Source organism: Sarcophilus harrisii, chromosome 3 (assembly GCF_902635505.1).
Source record: "Sarcophilus harrisii chromosome 3, mSarHar1.11, whole genome shotgun sequence".
NCBI classification, from domain to species: Eukaryota; Metazoa; Chordata; class Mammalia; order Dasyuromorphia; family Dasyuridae; genus Sarcophilus; species Sarcophilus harrisii.
Window position 1 is genome coordinate 431,987,381 of NC_045428.1, and position 20,456 is coordinate 432,007,836.

Here is a 20,456-nt window from a genome sequence, read left to right on the forward strand (position 1 = left end):
TGCTGTTTATTTGGAATTTATAGCACTGGCTATAGATGGAGACTAAAAAGACTTTCTTAAGATGTTAAGTCACTAAACAATTTAATGTTTTAAGAAGTCTTTTCTCAATTACAGATTGACAATAACACTTAAGATCCACCAAGAAAGCATATAAAAAAATTAATAACCGCTCTACAGTCACATTACCTCCACGATTACTATCAGCATAGCATAAGAGAATGGAAGACTAGATGGCATCACATATACCATAGAAGATATTGGAAAATGAAGAGAGCACATAAAACCATCAAAGCTCACCATTTCTTAGGAGTCCATGTTTGACCAAATATTCTTTTTATACTCTTTGCAATGATAAAAGAAAATATGGTGTAAATCTGAGGCAGAAAAAACACACAGATAAACTGCCCTCCTAAGACTTTGGGTTAGTATGAATTACAAATACTTCTTAAATCAAGTTAAAAATTAATTCAATGTGCCTGGTTTGCAAACAAAAGTCAACTTTTCTTAGTGCTCCTAGCTTCCTTAAAATAACACAACTTAACTATTAAGCTCTTTTTTGGGGTTTATGTTAAAAAGAGACTGAAAAAGGTCCTGTGGTTATGTACCTACATTACAGTAAATTCATTATTCAAGGGCTCGTGTCATAAGAGTGGCTCCAATGACTTGTATTAGAAATATGCAAAGAGTTGAAAAGTTTTCATTAAAGAATTGTTCTCAGTTGCTCCAAAAGAGAAAATTACAAAAAGTAAAAGCAAAAGAAAGCAACTTCTCTCTCCCTATGAAGAAGAAAAATGCCTTCATAATTAAGCAATCAAGCAATGGGATGATTTGACTGCATCATGAAGCAGGGAGCTCACTCATCACATCAGATCATTTAAGCAGAGATTAGACAATGATCATCCATAGATATTGTAGACGGGATTTCTGTTAGGTGGAAGTTATGAATAGATAACTTCTTAAAATGTCCACCAACTCAAAGATTTTATGATTTTTATGGGCTGGGATTATAGGATCACTTTCTTATTCCAATTTATCATCTGGAAATAAAATTTCTTTTAAGTAAATAAAAAAGTACAAGTAAAGTTTAAATAGAAAAGGGGGGAAGTAAACCAGTAATAGGATACTACAGAAATACAATAAAAATTTTAAAAGAGGAATAATAGGACAAAGACAATATGGGCAAAATAGTTAACTAGAAAACCAATTTCAATTTTGTGTAAATTGGAATTAAGTAAAATATTTAGGAAAAAAATTACACAAAAACAATTATTTTAATATGGAACTTGGGTGACATCAGACAGGGCCAATAATAATTTATTTTGTGCCCTGAAGCACTATTATTCACATTACTTAAAGTAGCTTAAAAAAAAATCTCATCCTAATGGGCAAGTAAAAAGCTCAAAATCATTCTCAAAGTCTCTAATATTTTTATTATATTATACATTTATATTTTTATAGCACTACATAGGATTTGCATAAAGTTTTTATTCAATTAAATAAGTCAGATTATAGATGATGGAAATAACTTTATAAACAATATTGTAAAATATGTTTTCAGAAGTTTAGAACAACTTCAAAAACTGTAAATAATCTCAGCTTGGATCCTTGTGAGGATGAAAAATTTATGATTATAAAGTATATCTTATTAATAAAGTTAATAAATAATAATTAATAATTAAGTGAGAAGTATATCTTAAGGCTATGATTAGAAAATTCCCCATCAGGATATAATGAATAAAAATATAATTACTAATTGAATGGAGATTTTTTTTAAAAAATTGATTTCCTCACTGAAGACTATGATCTGGGAGACCCAGAAGCAGCAGATAAAATGGTAATTATATAAAAATCACTTCAACAAAGTTCACAAAAATAACAATTAAACCCATTATATCATCTTTTTATTTGGAGAGGTGTTCCATGCCACTATACTATAACTGCACAAGTTTCTTTTTTCTTTCTTTAAAAAAAAGTAAATGGCAAGTATAGATATCTTTTGCTCACCTAACAGCTGCTATTGGAATTCCTGTTTTGTAGTCATGGTAATTGATTCACAAAACAAGCCATTTGCTTTGGGGGAACAAAGAAGCTAGTAATGTCAATTAGTTTTTCATGGGTTTGAAAGATCAAATTGAGTATTGTTATTATGATATATGCATGATTATGCTAAGGTCATATTAAAGTGTATAGCTAGGTACTACTTCAAGTGTTCTAAAATATTTAACAGATTTACTTTTAAATGCTATTTTCAAATTGTTTCTATCACACACAAAAACTAAAACTACTGAAATTTAAAAGTTTAAGACTTATGATTTTCTAAGAAATCTGTATAATTTGTCTACTATCTAGGAAAACATGTCATGTTTGTGAAATTTCTAATTAAAATTATCAAGGTCCCTATCTTAACCTTTTGACATCAGATTACTTTTTGGATCAAACTATCCAAGAATATATTACTTGGACAACTTTTTAAATGCAAAGTACTATTGCTAATGTTATAAAGTAATATGTTACTAAATGGAATAAAATTTATTCATTGGAATGACAAATAAAAGGTAAATACTTTAATGTTATTGTAGGATTTCTTTATGTCATTATCTTAAAAACAAAACTTAAAAATTAAAATTTATAAAAGCCAAGAAATTCATAGAAACTTTTTTTGTGATAGCCCCAAACTGGGAACTGGGGGTGGGGGTGGGGGAGAATGTAAAGGGATATCCTATTTAGGAAATGGGTAAACAAAATTGTAGTATATGTATATAATGGAACGATAATTTCAGAAGAAACTAAAAATGTTTATGAAATAATGAAGATTATAGTAAACAAAACTAGGATAAAAACGTGACAACAAAAAAATGACAACACTGTAGAGAAAAATAACTTCGAAAGACTTTCCAACTGATTCATAGAATTCTGCAATGACAAAATATGAGCCCAAAAGAATGAAGATGCAATATGCTACTCATCACATGACTGTGAGGCAATAAATTCAAAAACCAGAAAGATAAAAGTTGGAAATTTGTTTTGCTGAATGACACATATTGAGGTATTTCCTTTGGGTTTGTTTTATTAATATTTGCTCAGCCGAAGAAAGGAGGGTGGTGGGAGGGATTAATTTAAAAAATTTTTTACTTGAAATATGAAAACGAAAAAAAAAATCTTCAAAGAGTGGAGCAAAAGAAAGAAAAAAATTAACTGATTTATTCTAGATTTATGAAGTTGAAAATTTCTACTACAGCATCAGTTTCACAATATAATTATTATCAGGCAAACCCAAGATCTCACTCTTACAAGATCAGAGTCGTCTCTCTTGTCACTTTTTTTTCCTGGCATGGGTGAAGACATTGAGAAATCTTCGTTTTCGCTATGATCCATTTCAGAACTGTCAAGCCTTTTAAAATAAATATTTATTATTATTTATAATTATCACATTTATCTATCTATCTATATATATATATATGTATCACACACACAGTCTCTTTCCCTCTCAAAAACCTGCCCAGAATGCCTTTATAGAATGAAACTATATATTCTTTGTAAGATTCTCATTTTTTCAGAATCTGAATAATTTAATTTTTTCACAATTCACTGAATATCAGCTGCAGTACTGTTTTTCAGAGCTTAAATTCTAATGTGAATTAATAATTTTAAAGAAATTAAGATTTTATATACATAAATTTACATCTATATAAATAAATATAGAGAGTAGAAGAGGGAAAAAAATGGGGGCTTTTCATATCTCACCAAACAGCAAGAAGTTCAATTGAATTTACTGAGCATCTATTATCTAGCACATGCAAAAAGCTATGGTGATATAAAAGAAAAATAAGACAATCCTCCCCCCAAGAGACAATAAAACATTTGCAGATGATGGCCTCAAAGGTCTTTTCAAGATTTAGATCTATGATTCTATGACCACAAAACTGATATACATGAAGCAAAGTTTTATATGACTTAATATCCACCACTGATATTCATGAAACAAAGTTTTATATGAGTTAATATCCATTAGGTGGTATAAACTTAAATTCAAGGAGAGGAACAAACATGGTCTGCTGGGAAAATAATGAGATCAACTTACACATTTGTGTTAGGATATAAGAAAAATAAAGTTGGAGTGAGTATATTAAGCAGAGAATCTTAACCCATGGGTGGAGGTGGTTCATAAACTTGTTTTTAAATTGTTTCAAAATAATGGACTTCCTTTGTAATCCTATATATTTATTTTATTTTTAAAATTCTGAGGAGTCCATAGACTTCAGAAGAATGATGAAGGGATCTATAACACAAAATAAAACTAAGAATCTATTTTATAAGAGGTCTTAAGTATCATTAGGAATGCAAGGAATTTGGATTTTACTATAGATAATGATAGTTATTTTAAGGAATAATGTAATCAAAACCATGTTTTAGGAATACTGATTTATTGCCGATATAGAAAATGGATTAAAAAAGAAACTGAAGTCAAGACAGTTACAGGGCTATTTCAGTAATATAGGCCTCAATACAAGGGTCTGAAACTAAGTGGTGGTAGAAGAAGAAATTTACCGAAGAAAGAGATATTACAAAGGGGACTTCTTGACTGGCTTTGAAAAAGTCAAGAGGGAGGAGTCAACAATGTTTCTGAAAGATTATTCAATCTCTCTAAGTGACTAGGAAAATGTCATCACTGACAAAGTGGAACTCAGAAAGTCATTTTGGAAACATAGTCTAAAATACTAAACTGAAGATATCTAAGAGAATATGTTCAGTTGACAGGCTAAAGATAGGGGATAATGTAGGAAATTTCAGTGTCAAAATAGTAATTATTGATGTTCTTGGGCAGGTATAAACATCATCACAAATGTCAGCAAGAGGCAGTATGGCCTAGTAGAATAAGTCAGACGTGGAGTCAGAAAGCTGTAAGTTGAAGTCCTGCCTCTGACAAATATTATAATCATGGGAAAGTCATTAAGTCTATAAGTTCCCCAAAACATATGAGGGTATACATTTCAAATATGCTATTCATCTCCACCTGAAGAAGTTTTGACAACAGGATTCCCTATATAGATAAAGTCTCAGCTCTGAACTATCATTTCTTATTTCCGTTTTTTTGGATCAGTTAGAAATATGACTCTCACCCCTATTCTATATATATCAAGATCACTGAAAAAGATAGATATCATTCCTCCCTTCTTTTATTTCGAAAGTATCTTATTTCATATTATCAGCTGTTATCTTGAAACTGGCAGCAACTAAAGCCTCTGTGATGTTCCACTGTAGTGAAGTAATATAAATCCAGCAAAATGGGTCTCTGAACATCTACTAAAATTACTGAAGAATTTTCAAAATTTAATTAGCTTCACACTAAAACTTTACAAAAGTAAAATGAAAAGGATGGCTTAAAATGAAAAAAGGGAAAGGGACCCGAGATGTGATTTTTATTGGTATAGGAAACTTCCAGGAGTGAAATATCCCAGGTTCACACACATTTTATCTTCTTGCTCTTACAGAATTTCCTAGAAAAGAAGTGCCAGACTTCCATGGGGTCCCAATTAGATTGAAAGGTAATTGGAAAGTTAACAAAATAAATAAAAACACAAGATAGATAATGTGGATTTGTGGTTTTTTAAGTAATATGAATCTATTTGTATCTGAGCTTGACATCACAAGTCACATGGCAAATACAGATTAGAGAAGGGACTTGCTGAAAGGAAGGAAACAAGTATTTCTATAGCACTTGTTCTGCCTGGAACTGTGAGAAACACTTTGTACATATCTCATGTGATCCTAACTACCATGGGATATAGACATTATTATTATTATTATTATTATTATTACTTTACAGAGGAGGAAAATGAACCAGATAGGAGTCAAGTAACTTGATCTGAGTCACATAGTTCACAAGGATATGAACTCAAGCTTGCCTTTCCTCATGCCATTATCTGCCTTCCTGGACTCTACCAACTCTGTATCCACTATATCACATTCTTAAAATTAGGTTATCATCATATCATTATAGGACAGTTCTTTCAACACTTGCTATGAGGAAGGGAGTGTAATCATCAGACCTTTAAGAATGAGCATTTCATATGACCTCTTTAATTCTTAAGTTGGAAAAGGATGACAGCCTATTTTAGAATACAAAGAATAATGACACATATATTTACACAAAATATTTCTGGTAGTTCGTTTTAAGTTAACTAACTTTATGACTCCATAATCATCGCTAAATGTGAACTATCTCATACATACCTTCCTTTAATTCTTCCTGGAGAACTTGGATTTGAGCTGCTACTTGCATTGCTCACAGTCTCCATCCTTGAAGATTTAGACTGAGATTGCTTGCCTGCTGATGAAAGAGGCTTATTAACAGCTCCAAGAACATTGGCTGTTTTAGGCTGAAATAAAAAAAAATAAAAGTTTGATCACCCAATTAAAAACAATAAATTACATGTTAAATAATTTGGAAACAACAAGTATTACTAGGAAAATATCTGAATATAAATCAAACACGAATAAATTGTCTTGTAAGTCTTATGTCTATTAACTAAATCTGAGCTAAGTATGGTAAGAAATGTTCTGTAATCCTTGCAACCAGGGCATTGAGGATAGTGAATCTTTTGAGTTTGCATTCTGAGAAAGAGTAGGTTAAGTTGTTCAGATGTTGGTTCTAAATTTGAAATTGTTATGGAGAGTGAGAAGTTACCAGGTTGCCTGGAGGCAGAGAAACAGAACATATCAAAACACCTGTGTTAATGAGTGGCCACTAAACTTACAGTCTGAGTGAGATAGAGACCCAGTCTTAAAAAATTCAATTAAATAAAGATAAATTTCACTCGAACATAGAGATAAAGCTACTTGGAAGGCAAATGAGTAGTTTCTCAATTACACAGAAAACAGTTCAAAAGGAAATGGAGAACTAATGAATATTGTAATTAACAACATCTTCATTCTTTGCCTGTTTCCTTGTAGCTAACAATAAACTAAATTCGATGTCAACAAGTACCTACTACTTTGCTAGACATTGTGTGCCACTTTTGAAGTTATAAAGAGAAAAATAAAATTGCCTCCTCCCTTTCCTCAAGCAGCTTACATTCAACTGGAAGAAAACAACATGTAAATAAGATATGTAATCAACAACACTAGCTATGTGCTATTGTTCTATAGAAAGATATAAGATTACATTTTGTTTTAGAATTTTCATTTTGATGTTGAAGGAAGCTGAATAAAAACTAGAGTACCATAATTTATTCCAAATTCTACTGGCTTCTTGAAGAAACACTATCAATTTATCACGCTTCAGTTTGCATTTTTGGAAAAGAGGTATATAATCATTTATTAGACAATAAGAATGTTTCTAAAAACTAATTTTTCTAGTTTATGTGAATTCTTAAGAGAAACATAAAAAGTACACAATGGAATTATGTGAGTAATTACATTAATGAAAAGAAACTATTCTACAATAAACAAACCCTTTGATTTTTGTCAATATGTACCTTTCCTGGAGTGAAGAAGGATTTCATTTCTGGAGGCAGATAATTTTTGGTGTTACTAAAGTTCTAAAAGCAAAGAGAAAAAGTAACATATATGAGATTATGTATCTATGAAATCAAGAAGATTAAATATATGATAGAAGAATAAATTCAATGTTACTAAATAAACATCATCTGAAATCTTAATTTTATTTTGAATTATTTCTAGTATCTTTCTGTGCATAAACCTCTTAACTGAGCCACTATTGTTAAATTATACTTCAGTCTACAAATTATAACTGTGATGAAGAACGTCATATTCTGTTTTTAGGGCTGACAAGTGGGCCCATTTGCCCATCTAAATTCTAATTAACTGTTTCCAGTTTCATCTTCATTCTTTGCCTATTTCCTTGTAGCTAACATTAAATTAAATTTGATGTCAACAAGTGCCTACTACTTTGCTAGGCATATTGTGTGCCAGGTTTTGAGGTTACAAAGAGAAAAATAAAACTGCCTCCTCCCTTTCCTCAAGAAGCTTACATTCATTACATTAGCCAATAAGAATGTTTCTAAAAACAACATGTATACATAAGATATGAAACATAAACAAATAAATAAAAGTACTTAGGGATAGAAAGTGCTAACAATGAAGAAAGTCAGGAGAGGTCTAATGAAGAAGAGGACACTTGAGTTGAGCTTTGAAGGAAGCCAAAGATCCTAAGAAATTAAAGTGAGGAAAGAGAACATGTCAACATTAATTACTGAGAAATGAAGAAAGGAGGCAGAATGTTATATGTGAGGGCTGACAAGCAGGCCAATCTAACTTGAAAATAAACTATGTGAAGAAAAATAATGTCTGGACAGAAAGGACAGATTGCAACATTATTTGCAAAAGCATATAAGTTTCCATTTAATCCTAGGGCAATAGGGAGTCATTGAAGCTTCCTGAGCAAGAAACTGACATGATTAGAATCAGTAAAAAGAATACCAATAAGAAGCTTTCCTGAGGGTGAACTGGAGAAGATAGGTTAGATATAGGAAGAGTAAGATTAAGGTAAAAGGTGTCAACTAAAGTTGGATGGGTAAGAGAATCTGAAGAGAGAAATGTTACAAAAATAGAAACTGGCAATTCATAGCAAATGTAAGTAAGTGAAAACAGAAAGAAAAATAAAGTATCAAAGATGATTCCAAGTTTGAAAACTCAAGGGGACTAGAAGAATGGTGGTACAGATAAAGGATGAGTTCAAAAGATGAATGGATTTAAGAATAAATGTGATCACTTTTAGACATATAGAACTTCAAATGATTACTGACCATCCAGGTGGCTATTTCTAACAAGGAGTCAGAGATATGCAACTGGAATTCAGGATAGAAAAAGGTGGACATATGTATCTGGATGACTCTACAAAGAGATAACTGAATACTTAGAGATTAGGAACCTTAGAAAGAACCCTGGGATATACTCATACCCAAAGGACAAGGCTTGTGTCCTATAATGGAGACCACACATTGGTCAGATAAGTGGGAAAAGACTCAGGAGAGGACAATGTCACCAAAAACCAAGAAAGAGAGATTATCTAGGAAGATGGATATTTAACACTATGAAATGCTGCAGAGAACTGAAAGATAAGAATCCAAAAAGGTAAATAGTGTTTAAGGGACTGTTGCTGACCTTGTAGGGAGTAGTTTTTGTTAAATGATGGGATCAAAAGTGAGTTTTATAACATTAGTAGAAAGTGAAGAAGTAGAATTATAAACAGAAGTTTTGCTCTGAATGGGAAATGAGACAACTCTTTATGCGTATATACTAGACTTTTAGCCCTAAATATTTTCATCTTGAGGCTCTACATAGTGACACTTGAGTTGCATACTTTTGACCACATTTCTTTCTTTCTGGATCCCAATTTTGCCTCTGATTGTAACTCTAACCTGGCTCACATATCAAAATATAATTCCAGTGAAGACTCCTAACCTTGCTTGAAGCTAACTTTGAACCTTAATACTTATAAGATGATTCTATCCTATTAATCTAGTCCAATTCCTAATCCTCTCCCCTTTTGACCTGACCTATATAAGCTGCCTATGACTTTATAACAGATTGTTTAAACTTACTCAAAATACCTACCTTGTCAGGTTGAGTGAAAAATCGTGCTGGAAGTACTGGGTCTTTTGGAGACTCCAAACTATACGTGGTACTCTTCGACATGATGATATTCATTGCCACATCACACACTGTGTACAGTTTCTACAATATTATTAAAATAAATATGGTATTTTAAATAAGAATAAACAGAGGAAAATGTGCCAGAAGAATTGGTCACCATTTTTTAAAATGGGAGAAAATGATGTATAATCAAAACTATACTTAAGTTGCTTATCTCATAAGGTTGTAAAAGAAATAGTTTGTAAACTGTATAAATGTTACATAAACACAGGTTTGTGTCATTATTGTTATTATTTTGGCTGAGGCAATTAGGGTTAAGTGACTTGCCCAGGGAAGTCTTAAGTATCTAGGAAGCTAGGGAAGTATTAAGTGTCTGAGATCACATTTGAACTCAGGTCTTCCAAGGGATTTCAAGGCTGGTGCTCTATCCACTGCGCCACCTAGCTGTCCCTCTATGTCACTATTTTAATGAAGAATGTTTAAATTACTAAATTTAACTTGTTAATCCTAAGTATTAAGAAAACTATATGCAGAATCATGCAAATTACAAAAATTACAGAATCATAGATATTTAAAAATCATGTAGTCCATACTCTTCATATCATAAACGAGGAAACTAAAGCCAAAATTAGGTCACTTGCAAAAAGTCACTTATCTTGTTAAAGGTAGAGAGACAAAGATAGAGTCCAGGTCTTTTGACTCACAGTACAGGCTAATTCTAGCTTATATCCACTTGTATACTAATCTCTGCTTCCAATTCTGGGAAAAGTAATCAAATCAACATTAACATTGCTTCTCAAAGTTATGTCAATTGATTGTCTTTGATTCTATTTACTATTCTTGGGATTTCCCAGACCAAAGTTTCTCCCCATCTCCACCCCTCTTCTTTTTGGGTTGTCTTCTCCAAATAGAATATAAACTTCTGGAGTGCATTTTTATCTCCAACACTTAGCATACAATACCTGATAGCACACAATGCCTGACATACATTAAGCATTTAATATGTACTTTTTCTTGTTTGTCTCTTTTCTTTCATTCATCATGGCACTTTACAAGAAAGGATAAATGCTGGTTATTTAAAAATTGAAATGTAACATCCTCATTGTTCAGTCATGTCTAACTTTATGTGACCCTATTTGGGGTTTTCTTGGCAAAAATAATGGAGCAGTTTGCCATTTCTATCTTCAGTTCATTTTACAGGTGAGGAAACAAAAGGTTAAGTGACTTCCTCAGAGTCACATTGCTGATAAGTGTTTGAGTCCAGATCTGAAATAAGAAGATAAGGTTGTCCTCCTGATTCCAGGTTCAGCACTCTATTCACTGCACCATTTAGCTGCCAAGTTGTCTTGTGATGTAAGTCAGCAAATTGTTTTTGATTTATTTATGCACAATTTTACAATTTTGAACCCAGTTTTATATTTGATACATGTATATGTACATGTGTGAATATACATACATGCATATGTAAATACTCAATTATAAAATCTGATCTTGTTATTTTAGTAAAACAAAAACTTCACTCCAGTTATTTACTTTAATTGCTCATTCTTCCTTAGGAACAATCTAATAACAATACCCATTCTAAGTAGGTTATTTCTACGTCTAAATTTAATGATCACACAAATGAACTTACTTAAGAGATGCTTATTTTACTGCAATTATCACAAAAGGTTGTGATAGGGTGCCTGAATAGAATAAGTAAATAATTCTAGACCGTAGCAAAAGATTTGTCTAAAACATAAAACATATTCAATTACTAACCATGTTCAAATGATTAGATATTACACCTACATGGAACACTGCTCTCAAATACTCTAAAATCTTGTGAAATTTGCTTGCATTTCAGATCATACTATATCTATACACACACACACACACACACACACACACACACACACACACACGTTATCCCACATTAAATAATAAATTTAAGTCAAACTGGATTTTCCCTTATAGGTAACTCAGAATATTCACTTTTAAGTTTACTGGTTAGATTGAAATCTTTTTCTTTAAAACCAAATTGAAGATACTTCTGATTTAATCAAGTTAAATAAAAGATTTATACTTTGGTTCAATAAATTGCTGAAACATTGTCCAACTCTTCTCATAACATCCTAAGATATTACAAGGATCTTCTCTTACACATGAATACATAATGATTAACACACAAATGACAAGCTTAAGTACTCAATCTACTTAGTTGTTTAGGACATGAAAAGGACTATAATTCCAGGCTGAATCACTTAGATATTCACACCTGCAACTTAGATGAGTTCCAGCCTTAGTCTGTAAGATAAAGATTTACTATTATGTTCATATCTCTTATTATTATAAAAATGTCATAAAAGGAAAAAAATAAGGACATAACTAAAGGGAATGTATGCATGTATGTCCGTATGTATGTAGAAACTTTCAAATTATTAAGAGCTGGATTCAAGTTCTGCCACTGCCAAATTGACTAGTTCCATGATCAAATGATTTAATAGTGATAGATAAAGATGTCAAATTTCTTGGGGAAGATGAGTTTCCAGACTTAGAATTAACCACAACAATAAAATCTCAAGTCTAGGACAAAAAGGGGGTGTGGGGAGAGAGGGAAAGAAAAGAGAAGGAACAAAACAAAGTAAATTAGAAGAAATATAAGACGATTTCAACTTATAGAAACAAGTTGTTTAGATGTTTTTAAATGTTAAAAAAATAGCATACTTAAAACCTAATACTTAAAAGTCAATTTATAATTTTGAACAAAAAATACTTACTTCATTCATTTTGGCATCATCTGGTCCTTGGGCATCTTTTGTTTGTTTAATATTTTCTACCATCTTTCGGATAAAGGCATGACTGTTATTTTCATTTTTAGCCATTAAGATTTCAAGGATAAACCAGAGACATCTAAAAAAAAAATGTAAGAGGAAAGTGAGTCATAATGTTAACAATTTATCTATTGATTTCACAGAATAAATTCAAGAAAACCAAAAGCAAAGGACCTAAGAATCTTCAAGGAATTCTGGTCAAGATAAAAAAAAGTCTAAGGAGGCACTAGATGGTGCAGTGGCCAAAGCACTAGCCCTAGATTCAGGAGGGAAAAAAAAAAGATCTACTAAATATAAACACACAAGCCACTTAAGCACAGGCCAATAATGAGAGTGAAATCCTTCTGAATTATTCCAAAGAATACTGACAGTGAAGGAATAAAATAAACAAAGTCTCTAGAATTAACCAAAAGGAAAAGAGATTCTAAAATGTGTGGCTCAAATATAATGTAGATATCAGAAGCAAGATTCAAATTTATTTTTAGCATTTGGAAGGAAAAGAATCACTTATTTTAAGTACTTTCTTTCACTAACATGCTACTTCTTCATATAGTAAAGGTTAACTCTAAATGGCTGTGTTGAAAAGCAAAGCTAGTTAGTATTACTACAGAAGAAAAGCTTGAAGTACATATACAGTTATAGATGACATCTTTGGTTTAAGAAGCATCTTAGTTAAAGTTGGAGAGGTTTCCTCACTCAAGAATTATCAATAAATTTTCACTTAAGTGTATGAACACTATTTAAGATCATATCTAAACTTTCAGAGAGAGAAGTCAGACTAATGAATCGAAGAAACAGTTTGAGGAAAACTTGTCGTGATTCAGACCATTAAAAAAGAAGGGACTTTACCAGAACCACTCCAAGTTTCATCAAAAAAACATAACTTAAGGAGATCAGCAGATGCTATATGTAACTGATGACAAACTACAACCCTAGAGGGCCTCTAAATGGGAAGTGGTAAAAGCGCGGTAGTGAAAAATGGGAAACATAAAGAGTCTTACTCTTTTACATCTTTAAGTTGTTCAATATCCTGGACTTTCACGTAATCTGGATCATGTGCCAAAAGATGAATAGTATAAGGGACAACATATTCTGGTAAGAGTGATAATAATTTTTCTGAAAAAGAAAAAAAAGTAGGGGAAAAGGGGAAGACAATTTGAGTTAGAAAGCAAAAGATACACACACACACACACACACACACACACACACACACACAGTCAGTAAATGCAGTGAATATGCTTTTATATGTTTTATAGTAAGCATTCCCATGGCAGATTTAAATCAGGATGTAGCCCAAATTAAATTAATACATGGCTGTGTCAGGCAGATCTTAAGCTATGTACAACTATGTCGCTTTCTCTATAGTCTCTTCCTCTATAGTCTCTTCCTCTATATTTTAACAACACAATTCTAACAAAATATAACTGAAAGCAAACGAATTCATGATTTATATGTACATGAGTATTATTGAATATATAATAATAAAACCTACCTTTTTAATAAAGTCTCATAACCTGATAAGCAAAAACCCCCATGAAGTTCATGTTTCTTCTGGCCTGGACTATTTACAAAAATATTAAGGGCTAGTGTCTATAAAAATATGCTATTTTTAATTAGAAAGAAGATGGACACATTGTGAAAATATGCCACTTTCTTAAATTTTTCTTGCCACTTTTGCCTCAAACTCATTGGCTGATATCAGGTTTGCTTTTCTTTTTGAGACATCATACTAGAGAATTTGAGGCTCAGAATGAGAAATACACTTTTGCACAAATTCATTGAGTAGATTTGTTTTGTTTTGCTACAGTAAGTTGTTACAGAGGTGTTTTAGGTGGGGAAATGGAGAACTTGGGAAGAAGAGTTAAAGTATTGATGATAATGCCAAAAGGGGAAAAAAAAAAAAAGATAGTCAATGAAGAATTTAAACAAAAATGTAGATAAAGAATTAAAGAAGTCACAGATAAACATGACAACTTTGAAGTTAACAAAAATTTGCTTTAAAAAAATGCAAGCTTTATATAACAAGCATGATTTAATATGTAATTCTTTTTCTGTTCATTTGTAAATATGAAAATGTTCATGCTTATCAAATTCAGAATAACAACAACAAAAATTAAAGTCTGCTACAGGTGAGGGCAAACCTTGGCCTTGTTCTTCACTATAACTATTCAGATCCTAGGGAAAGGATTTATTCATCAAAAAATTTAAAATTTCTTTCTTATTAGGAGTGATCTCAATATCATGGTAGTACTCCCAAGATTGTTTGGGGTCCAAACAGAGGCTAATGAAAGAAGAGCATTGTGGGTTATAAGTTCAATGTGAGTTTTTATTTTATTTTTTTTTTTTTTAATTTTCCCTAGATTTGGGGAAGGGAAGTAGGAGGGAGAATGTCTGGGTAACCATGAAGGCTTCATCTATTCTAAAATAATTCCCCAACATACAATATACATTTAGAGTAAAGTTCATAATTAATGGCAGTGGTTGTGAATTCATGCTTCATAAAATCTTGTTAACTTGTGGTCAGATATGATCAGATCATCGTTTGCATCTTAAGTGACCAATGAAAAGCTCAGATTATAAGGACAAATATCAGCTCTGCAAATTTTTTGTTTACTTATGTTCCCATTAGTCATATTATCATCAACCCACAACTAGCTTCTTTGTAGGCATCTTTTTAAGCCACATAACCATCTGGTAGGACTAAAGCTAGGCAAAATTTTAATTTTAGCCAAACTAAACAAAATAATACTTAATCAGACATAAGTAAACTATTACACATTAAAGTGAATAAATGAAGGGCAGAGTCATTGTTATACCCTGAATTTTGTGAAGCTAGTGTATCTACGTTGGAAAGCAGAATATCTAAGCTACAGTAACAGTTTATATATAATATAAATGAGGACACCCATGTCAACCTATAGGTGGATATTAATAAAAAGAAATTATCACAATACTTTCCTGCACCCTCAGTGAATTATCACATGAACCCTCCAAAAAAAACAAGAACATTTGAGATCAACAGGCCAATGCAGTTTCAGAGAGAAAAAGTCGCCCAATTACTTAGTGGGGTTATGATAATACTCATCATTTGACTCCAAATTCAGTACTCTTTCCCACTATATCAAACTGAATTCAAAAACACTTACCTATACTATCCTAATTTAATATCTAATACTGGTATCATAATTTTTCCATTCATCCATTAGTTTTCGTTAATTCTTTCCTTTCCCCTCTCCCTAAGTGGTCAAGTACTGTTGCTCTGTCTTTGCCTGGGCTTTTTTTTTTTTTTTTTGGGGGGGGGGGGGGGGGGGTTGTGCACTTTGCTTTTTTTAAAACTACCATTCATCTGAGTCTTAATCATCTTGACTAGAGGCCCCCCACTCCCATTTGCCAAAGACATCCCCCCCCTTAAAAGATTAAAATATAATTGGGAAATATTTAACAAAATAAATAAAAATACAATAGAACACAAATAATGTGTATTCTAAAACAATATGCTATGACGGGGATCTTTATGTATGTTTTGTGACCCCCTTTATATTTGAGTTTGACTAGTCAATTAGCCTCTTAACTGATATACACTAGTCAATTAGCCTCTTAACTGATATACACTGTGTAATCTTATTATATCTGGATCAAAAACTTCTAGTGGTTCCCCTAATGAAATAAAATATTGATATTAAATAATAAAATCTTTTCTCCTAAGAAATAAAATTATAAACTTAGAGCCTGCCATTCAAATCCTTTCATAACCTGATTCCAATTTATCCTTCAAGTTCTATGTATACTACTTTGTTTCATATAATCTATACTACACATAACCAACATCGTTTTAAAGGTTTTAAAAGCTTTATTTTGTAATTAAGAAAAAAGATTACTTTGAATCCACGATTAAAGAGGCAGGGGAGAGCTCTTAATTGAAATGAATATTTCTTGGAAAAGTATCATCTTACAATCTGCCAAGCAGGTAATAGGCAAGATTCCAGAGGTAGGAGAAAATTAGAGTTTTAGTGTTATGTCTATATTTGCATTCAAAAGAAGTTCACCCTATCTCAGGATAAAAATCATCCAAAAGGATTCTGGGAAGAAGACAAGAGTAGGTCAGAAAATTCTAAGCTCTCCAAATTTCTCCCACAAACAAAACAAAACTGCGCCTCAGGGCAAATGCAGACAGGTAAAAAACAAATGAGTTGGGGCAGAAGATTGGTCCTCCTAGGACCCAAATAAAGGTCCCACACAAGTTGGACATCAGGGCCCCTGTAAAGTGTAAACCCCTTCAAGCTAGCTCCACTGAAATGATGAGTGAAGAACCTTGAAAATAGCTGTGTTCATATATAGCCTCAGCCCCAACCACAAAAATGTTGTTCATCTCCTTAAGGGGGTGGGGAGTCAGGAGTAAGTCAGGGAAGAATGAGGGAGTCTCTACAGAGAACGAATACTAGGCTCATGTGTGCTGTTGAGGCAACCCTGGGAGAGAAGGAACTGGTATACTCAATATAAGTGCAAAAGCAGTGGGGAAATGAAGCTGCTGGTGGTGGGTATTTATGGAAGGAAGGAATTCCTGATTTTGGGTTCCAGATTAGAGGAAAAAACTGAAGGAGGACCTGAAGCCACAGGACTACTCTCCCCAACCTAGGACTGCAAACAATTACACTAACAAGTTTTTATTTAAAAAAAAAAAAAAAATCAAAGGAGGAAAAAAAACTAACAACAGGAAGTTATTATGGGAATAGAAAAGACAGGGATTCATCTTCAGTTCAGAGGAGGATACTGAAGTAAAAAAAGCCTCTCTTATTCTAAAATCAAATAGTTACCTGTCCAAAAAGAATTTACAGAAGGACTCAAAAAAGACTTTAGGAATCAAATGAGAGATTGAGGGGGAAAAAACAAGGCAAGAAAAACAATGTTTATGAAAAAGTCATCTGACTAGAAAAGGAGATCCAGAGTCTTAAGAAAATGAGTCTTTGAAAATTAGAATTGGGTAAGTTATAAGAGATGTTATAAGAGACAAAGAAATAATATACATATATAAAGAATGAAAAAATAAGATGCAAAACAATAGGTCTGAAGAACAGATCATGAAGACAAAATATAAGAATAATTAGACTACGTGAAAGCTATGACCAAAAAAGGAACAATCATAAAATAAGAAGTAATTAAAGAAAATTATTCTGAAGTGATAGAAGAGGAAATAGAAATAGAAAAAATCCATTGATCACCACTTGAAAGAGATCCTAGGAGGAAAAAAAAGAGAAACATCATTGCTACATTTAGAAACCTTCAGATGAAAGATAATACTTTACAAGCAACAACAACAAAACAACTCAAATATGCTGGAGCTACAATTAGAAGCATACAAGACCTACCAGCAGCTACAATAACAGACCAATTGTGGAATATTTTACACTGACAATCAAAAGAACTAGGCCTTCAGCCAAATATATTCTATTCAGCAAAATTTAAATATAAAACTGGATTTAAAAAAAGAAGAATATTCAATGAACTATCAGATTTTCAGAAGTTTGTTGCAAACAAAACTGAACTTAGATATTTCTACTCCATAGATCTACATCAGGAAAGGATTAAAGAGGGAACAATGGACAGACAGAGATACGTATCCCTAGAAAGATATATAACACCCTCCAAAATCTATCTTTGACTTATAAGAGCCAAGATCAAATGACTAATTTCAACAGACTCAATAAGGACAAACTATGTTTTATAAGTGGAAATATAAACCGTATGTCTAAGATTGTCATTAATAACAGGGTAGTCCAAAAGATTGGGATAGAGAGCTGAGTATGATGTGATTCTAAAAAGCAAAATAGTATAGGAAAAGGTAAAAACAGTAATTATGCCACTCGAAAGAGGTGCAAAAAGCAAGAAATGATACACAGGAATTAGATGGGGAAGAAGGGCTGAAAGTTATAATCATCTATTCACATCAAGAAAGGATTAAAGAGAGATCAAAAAGATAAACAGAAAGATAGCTAGATATAGAGCTACATATCCATAGAAGGATATGACCATCCCCCCAAATCTATAAATAATTAGGATGGGAAGAATAAAATAAGTTGGGATATATAGATTAACAAGAGTGGGATAAGGTATGTAGATTAGTGGAAAAGGGATAAAGAAGGAGGGAAATGATGAGGGCAGAGGATATGGGAAGATCCTGGAGGTTAGGGGGAGAGGTTAAATAATAAGCAATGGGTAGAAGTAATATAGAAAAGTCAGCAGGGATAGTAAACGAGATAATGCGTGCGTGTGTATGTGTGTGCGAGAGAGAGAAAGAGAGAGATATTATAAATACACATACATACCTTAATATGTTGTGCTTAATTAACTATAGCTTGCTTTGGGGAGATCAGAAAATTCTAAGCTTTCCAGATTTCCCCCACAAACAAAGTAAAAAGTGCACAGCAGAAGTGATTCAAGGCATGGAAAATATAAACTACATTCACAGAGAGAACTATGGAGATTCAATGTAGATTGAAATATATTATTTTTTACCTTTTTTTGTTTCTTTCTTTCTCGTGTTTATTTTCCCTTTTGGTTTGATTTTTCTTGTACAACATAACAAATATATTAATATGTTTAAAAGGATTGCACATATTTAACCTATATCAGATTACTTGATGTCTTGGAGCAGGAGAAGGTAAGGGAGGAAGAGAGAAAAATTTGGAACACAGTCTCACAAAAATGAATTTTGAAAATTATTTTTACATGTATTTGAAAAAATAAATATTATTAAGAAAAAAAGTACAGAACAGAGAACAAAGTAAAACCTATAAGGAAGCAAAGGACAATTCTAAATACAATGCGTTCTGTTATTATATATTCTTTCTTGAAATGGAAATTTATTGTTACATATTTTGAATTCTCTCATGTTCTGCTGTGCACATGGCAAGTTTTTTCCCCCTATTTTCTATTTGTTTTCATTTTTTTTAATTGGGAAAAAAAAATCCAATCCAAGAGATTGGAAGAGTAACTTCTGGTTCAAATAGGAAAAGATACCCCTCTTTCAAGGTCTGGATCAAAGCATCAGGAGATATTACTGGGATTAGCATTAAGGGCTGGGAGGTTTCAATCTTTAGAATGTTTAAGATTCTAAGTAATATAAACCTCAAAAGAACAACTAGGGGTGGGTATGTGTGTGTGTGTGTGAGAGAGAGAGAGAGAGAGAGAGAGGAAGGAAGAGGAGGAAGAAGGGAAAGAGTAAAGGGTGGCTGAGGATAAAGAGAGAGGAAAAGATTGATTACTGGGGATACAAATTAAAAAAAAAAACCTATCTAAACCTTGCCTTCATAGGGCATAGGCAGCAAAGTGGCCCAATGGATTAAGCATGGGGCCTCTGGAGTCAAGATCTGAATTCAAGACACATATTAGCTCTGTCAAGTCACTGTATGCCTCAATTTTATTGTAAATGGGAATTTTAACAGCACTATTCTCACATGGCTGTTGTGAGATCAAATGAAATATTTGTCAAGTGTTTAGCATATAGTAGGCATTTAAATGTTTGCTCTCTTTCTGATATTTAAGACTCTGAAGCATTTAATGTGTTTTTATTCACTATTAAAAAGCAATAGTCTGTTAGCTAAATGTTTAAATTTCCCATACTTCTGCTTTCTTTCTTATATATTGCTTTTCCTGCTCAAAGACTCCTCCTTATCCAGTTTAAACAATACTATGTTCTCCTTTTCTCTCTACCTTCCTTGAATTTTCCTTTTCTTCCTATTTACTTATGTTTCTTGGTTTTCCTGCTCACAACACACCTTGGACATCATCTCCTCTCTCCAGTTACAAAGCCAGTATCCTAGTTCAGGTCCTCATGACCTGACCACTTATCTAAACTACAACTAACAGCATTCTGATCTGATCTCCCCATTTTGCCTCCCACTCCAACCCATCCTCTACTAGCTCCCTAAGTAATGCAGAATTAACCATACCAGCCTCTTTACTAGTGGTTTATTCTAATCTCTAAAATCAAATATAAATTACTCTTGTTATTTAAAATTCATCTCA

At 32.4% G+C, this 20,456-nt stretch overlaps 1 protein-coding gene across 4 annotated transcripts in view; it reads right to left on the reverse strand.

The window, feature by feature from the left end:
* PDS5B (PDS5 cohesin associated factor B) overlaps window positions 1-20,456 on the reverse strand; it is a 210,854-nt gene that overhangs the window by 13,148 nt on the left and 177,250 nt on the right. For all 4 annotated transcript variants that reach the window (XM_031960714.1, XM_031960713.1, XM_031960715.1 and 1 more), the window contains 6 exons: window positions 13,433-13,547; window positions 12,378-12,510; window positions 9,580-9,699; window positions 7,479-7,541; window positions 6,235-6,380; window positions 3,292-3,391 (listed from right to left, as the gene is read on the reverse strand). In XM_031960714.1, coding sequence (XP_031816574.1) covers window positions 3,292-3,391; window positions 6,235-6,380; window positions 7,479-7,541; window positions 9,580-9,699; window positions 12,378-12,510; window positions 13,433-13,547 — 677 coding nt within the window. The remainder of the gene's footprint in view (window positions 1-3,291; window positions 3,392-6,234; window positions 6,381-7,478; window positions 7,542-9,579; window positions 9,700-12,377; window positions 12,511-13,432; window positions 13,548-20,456) is intronic.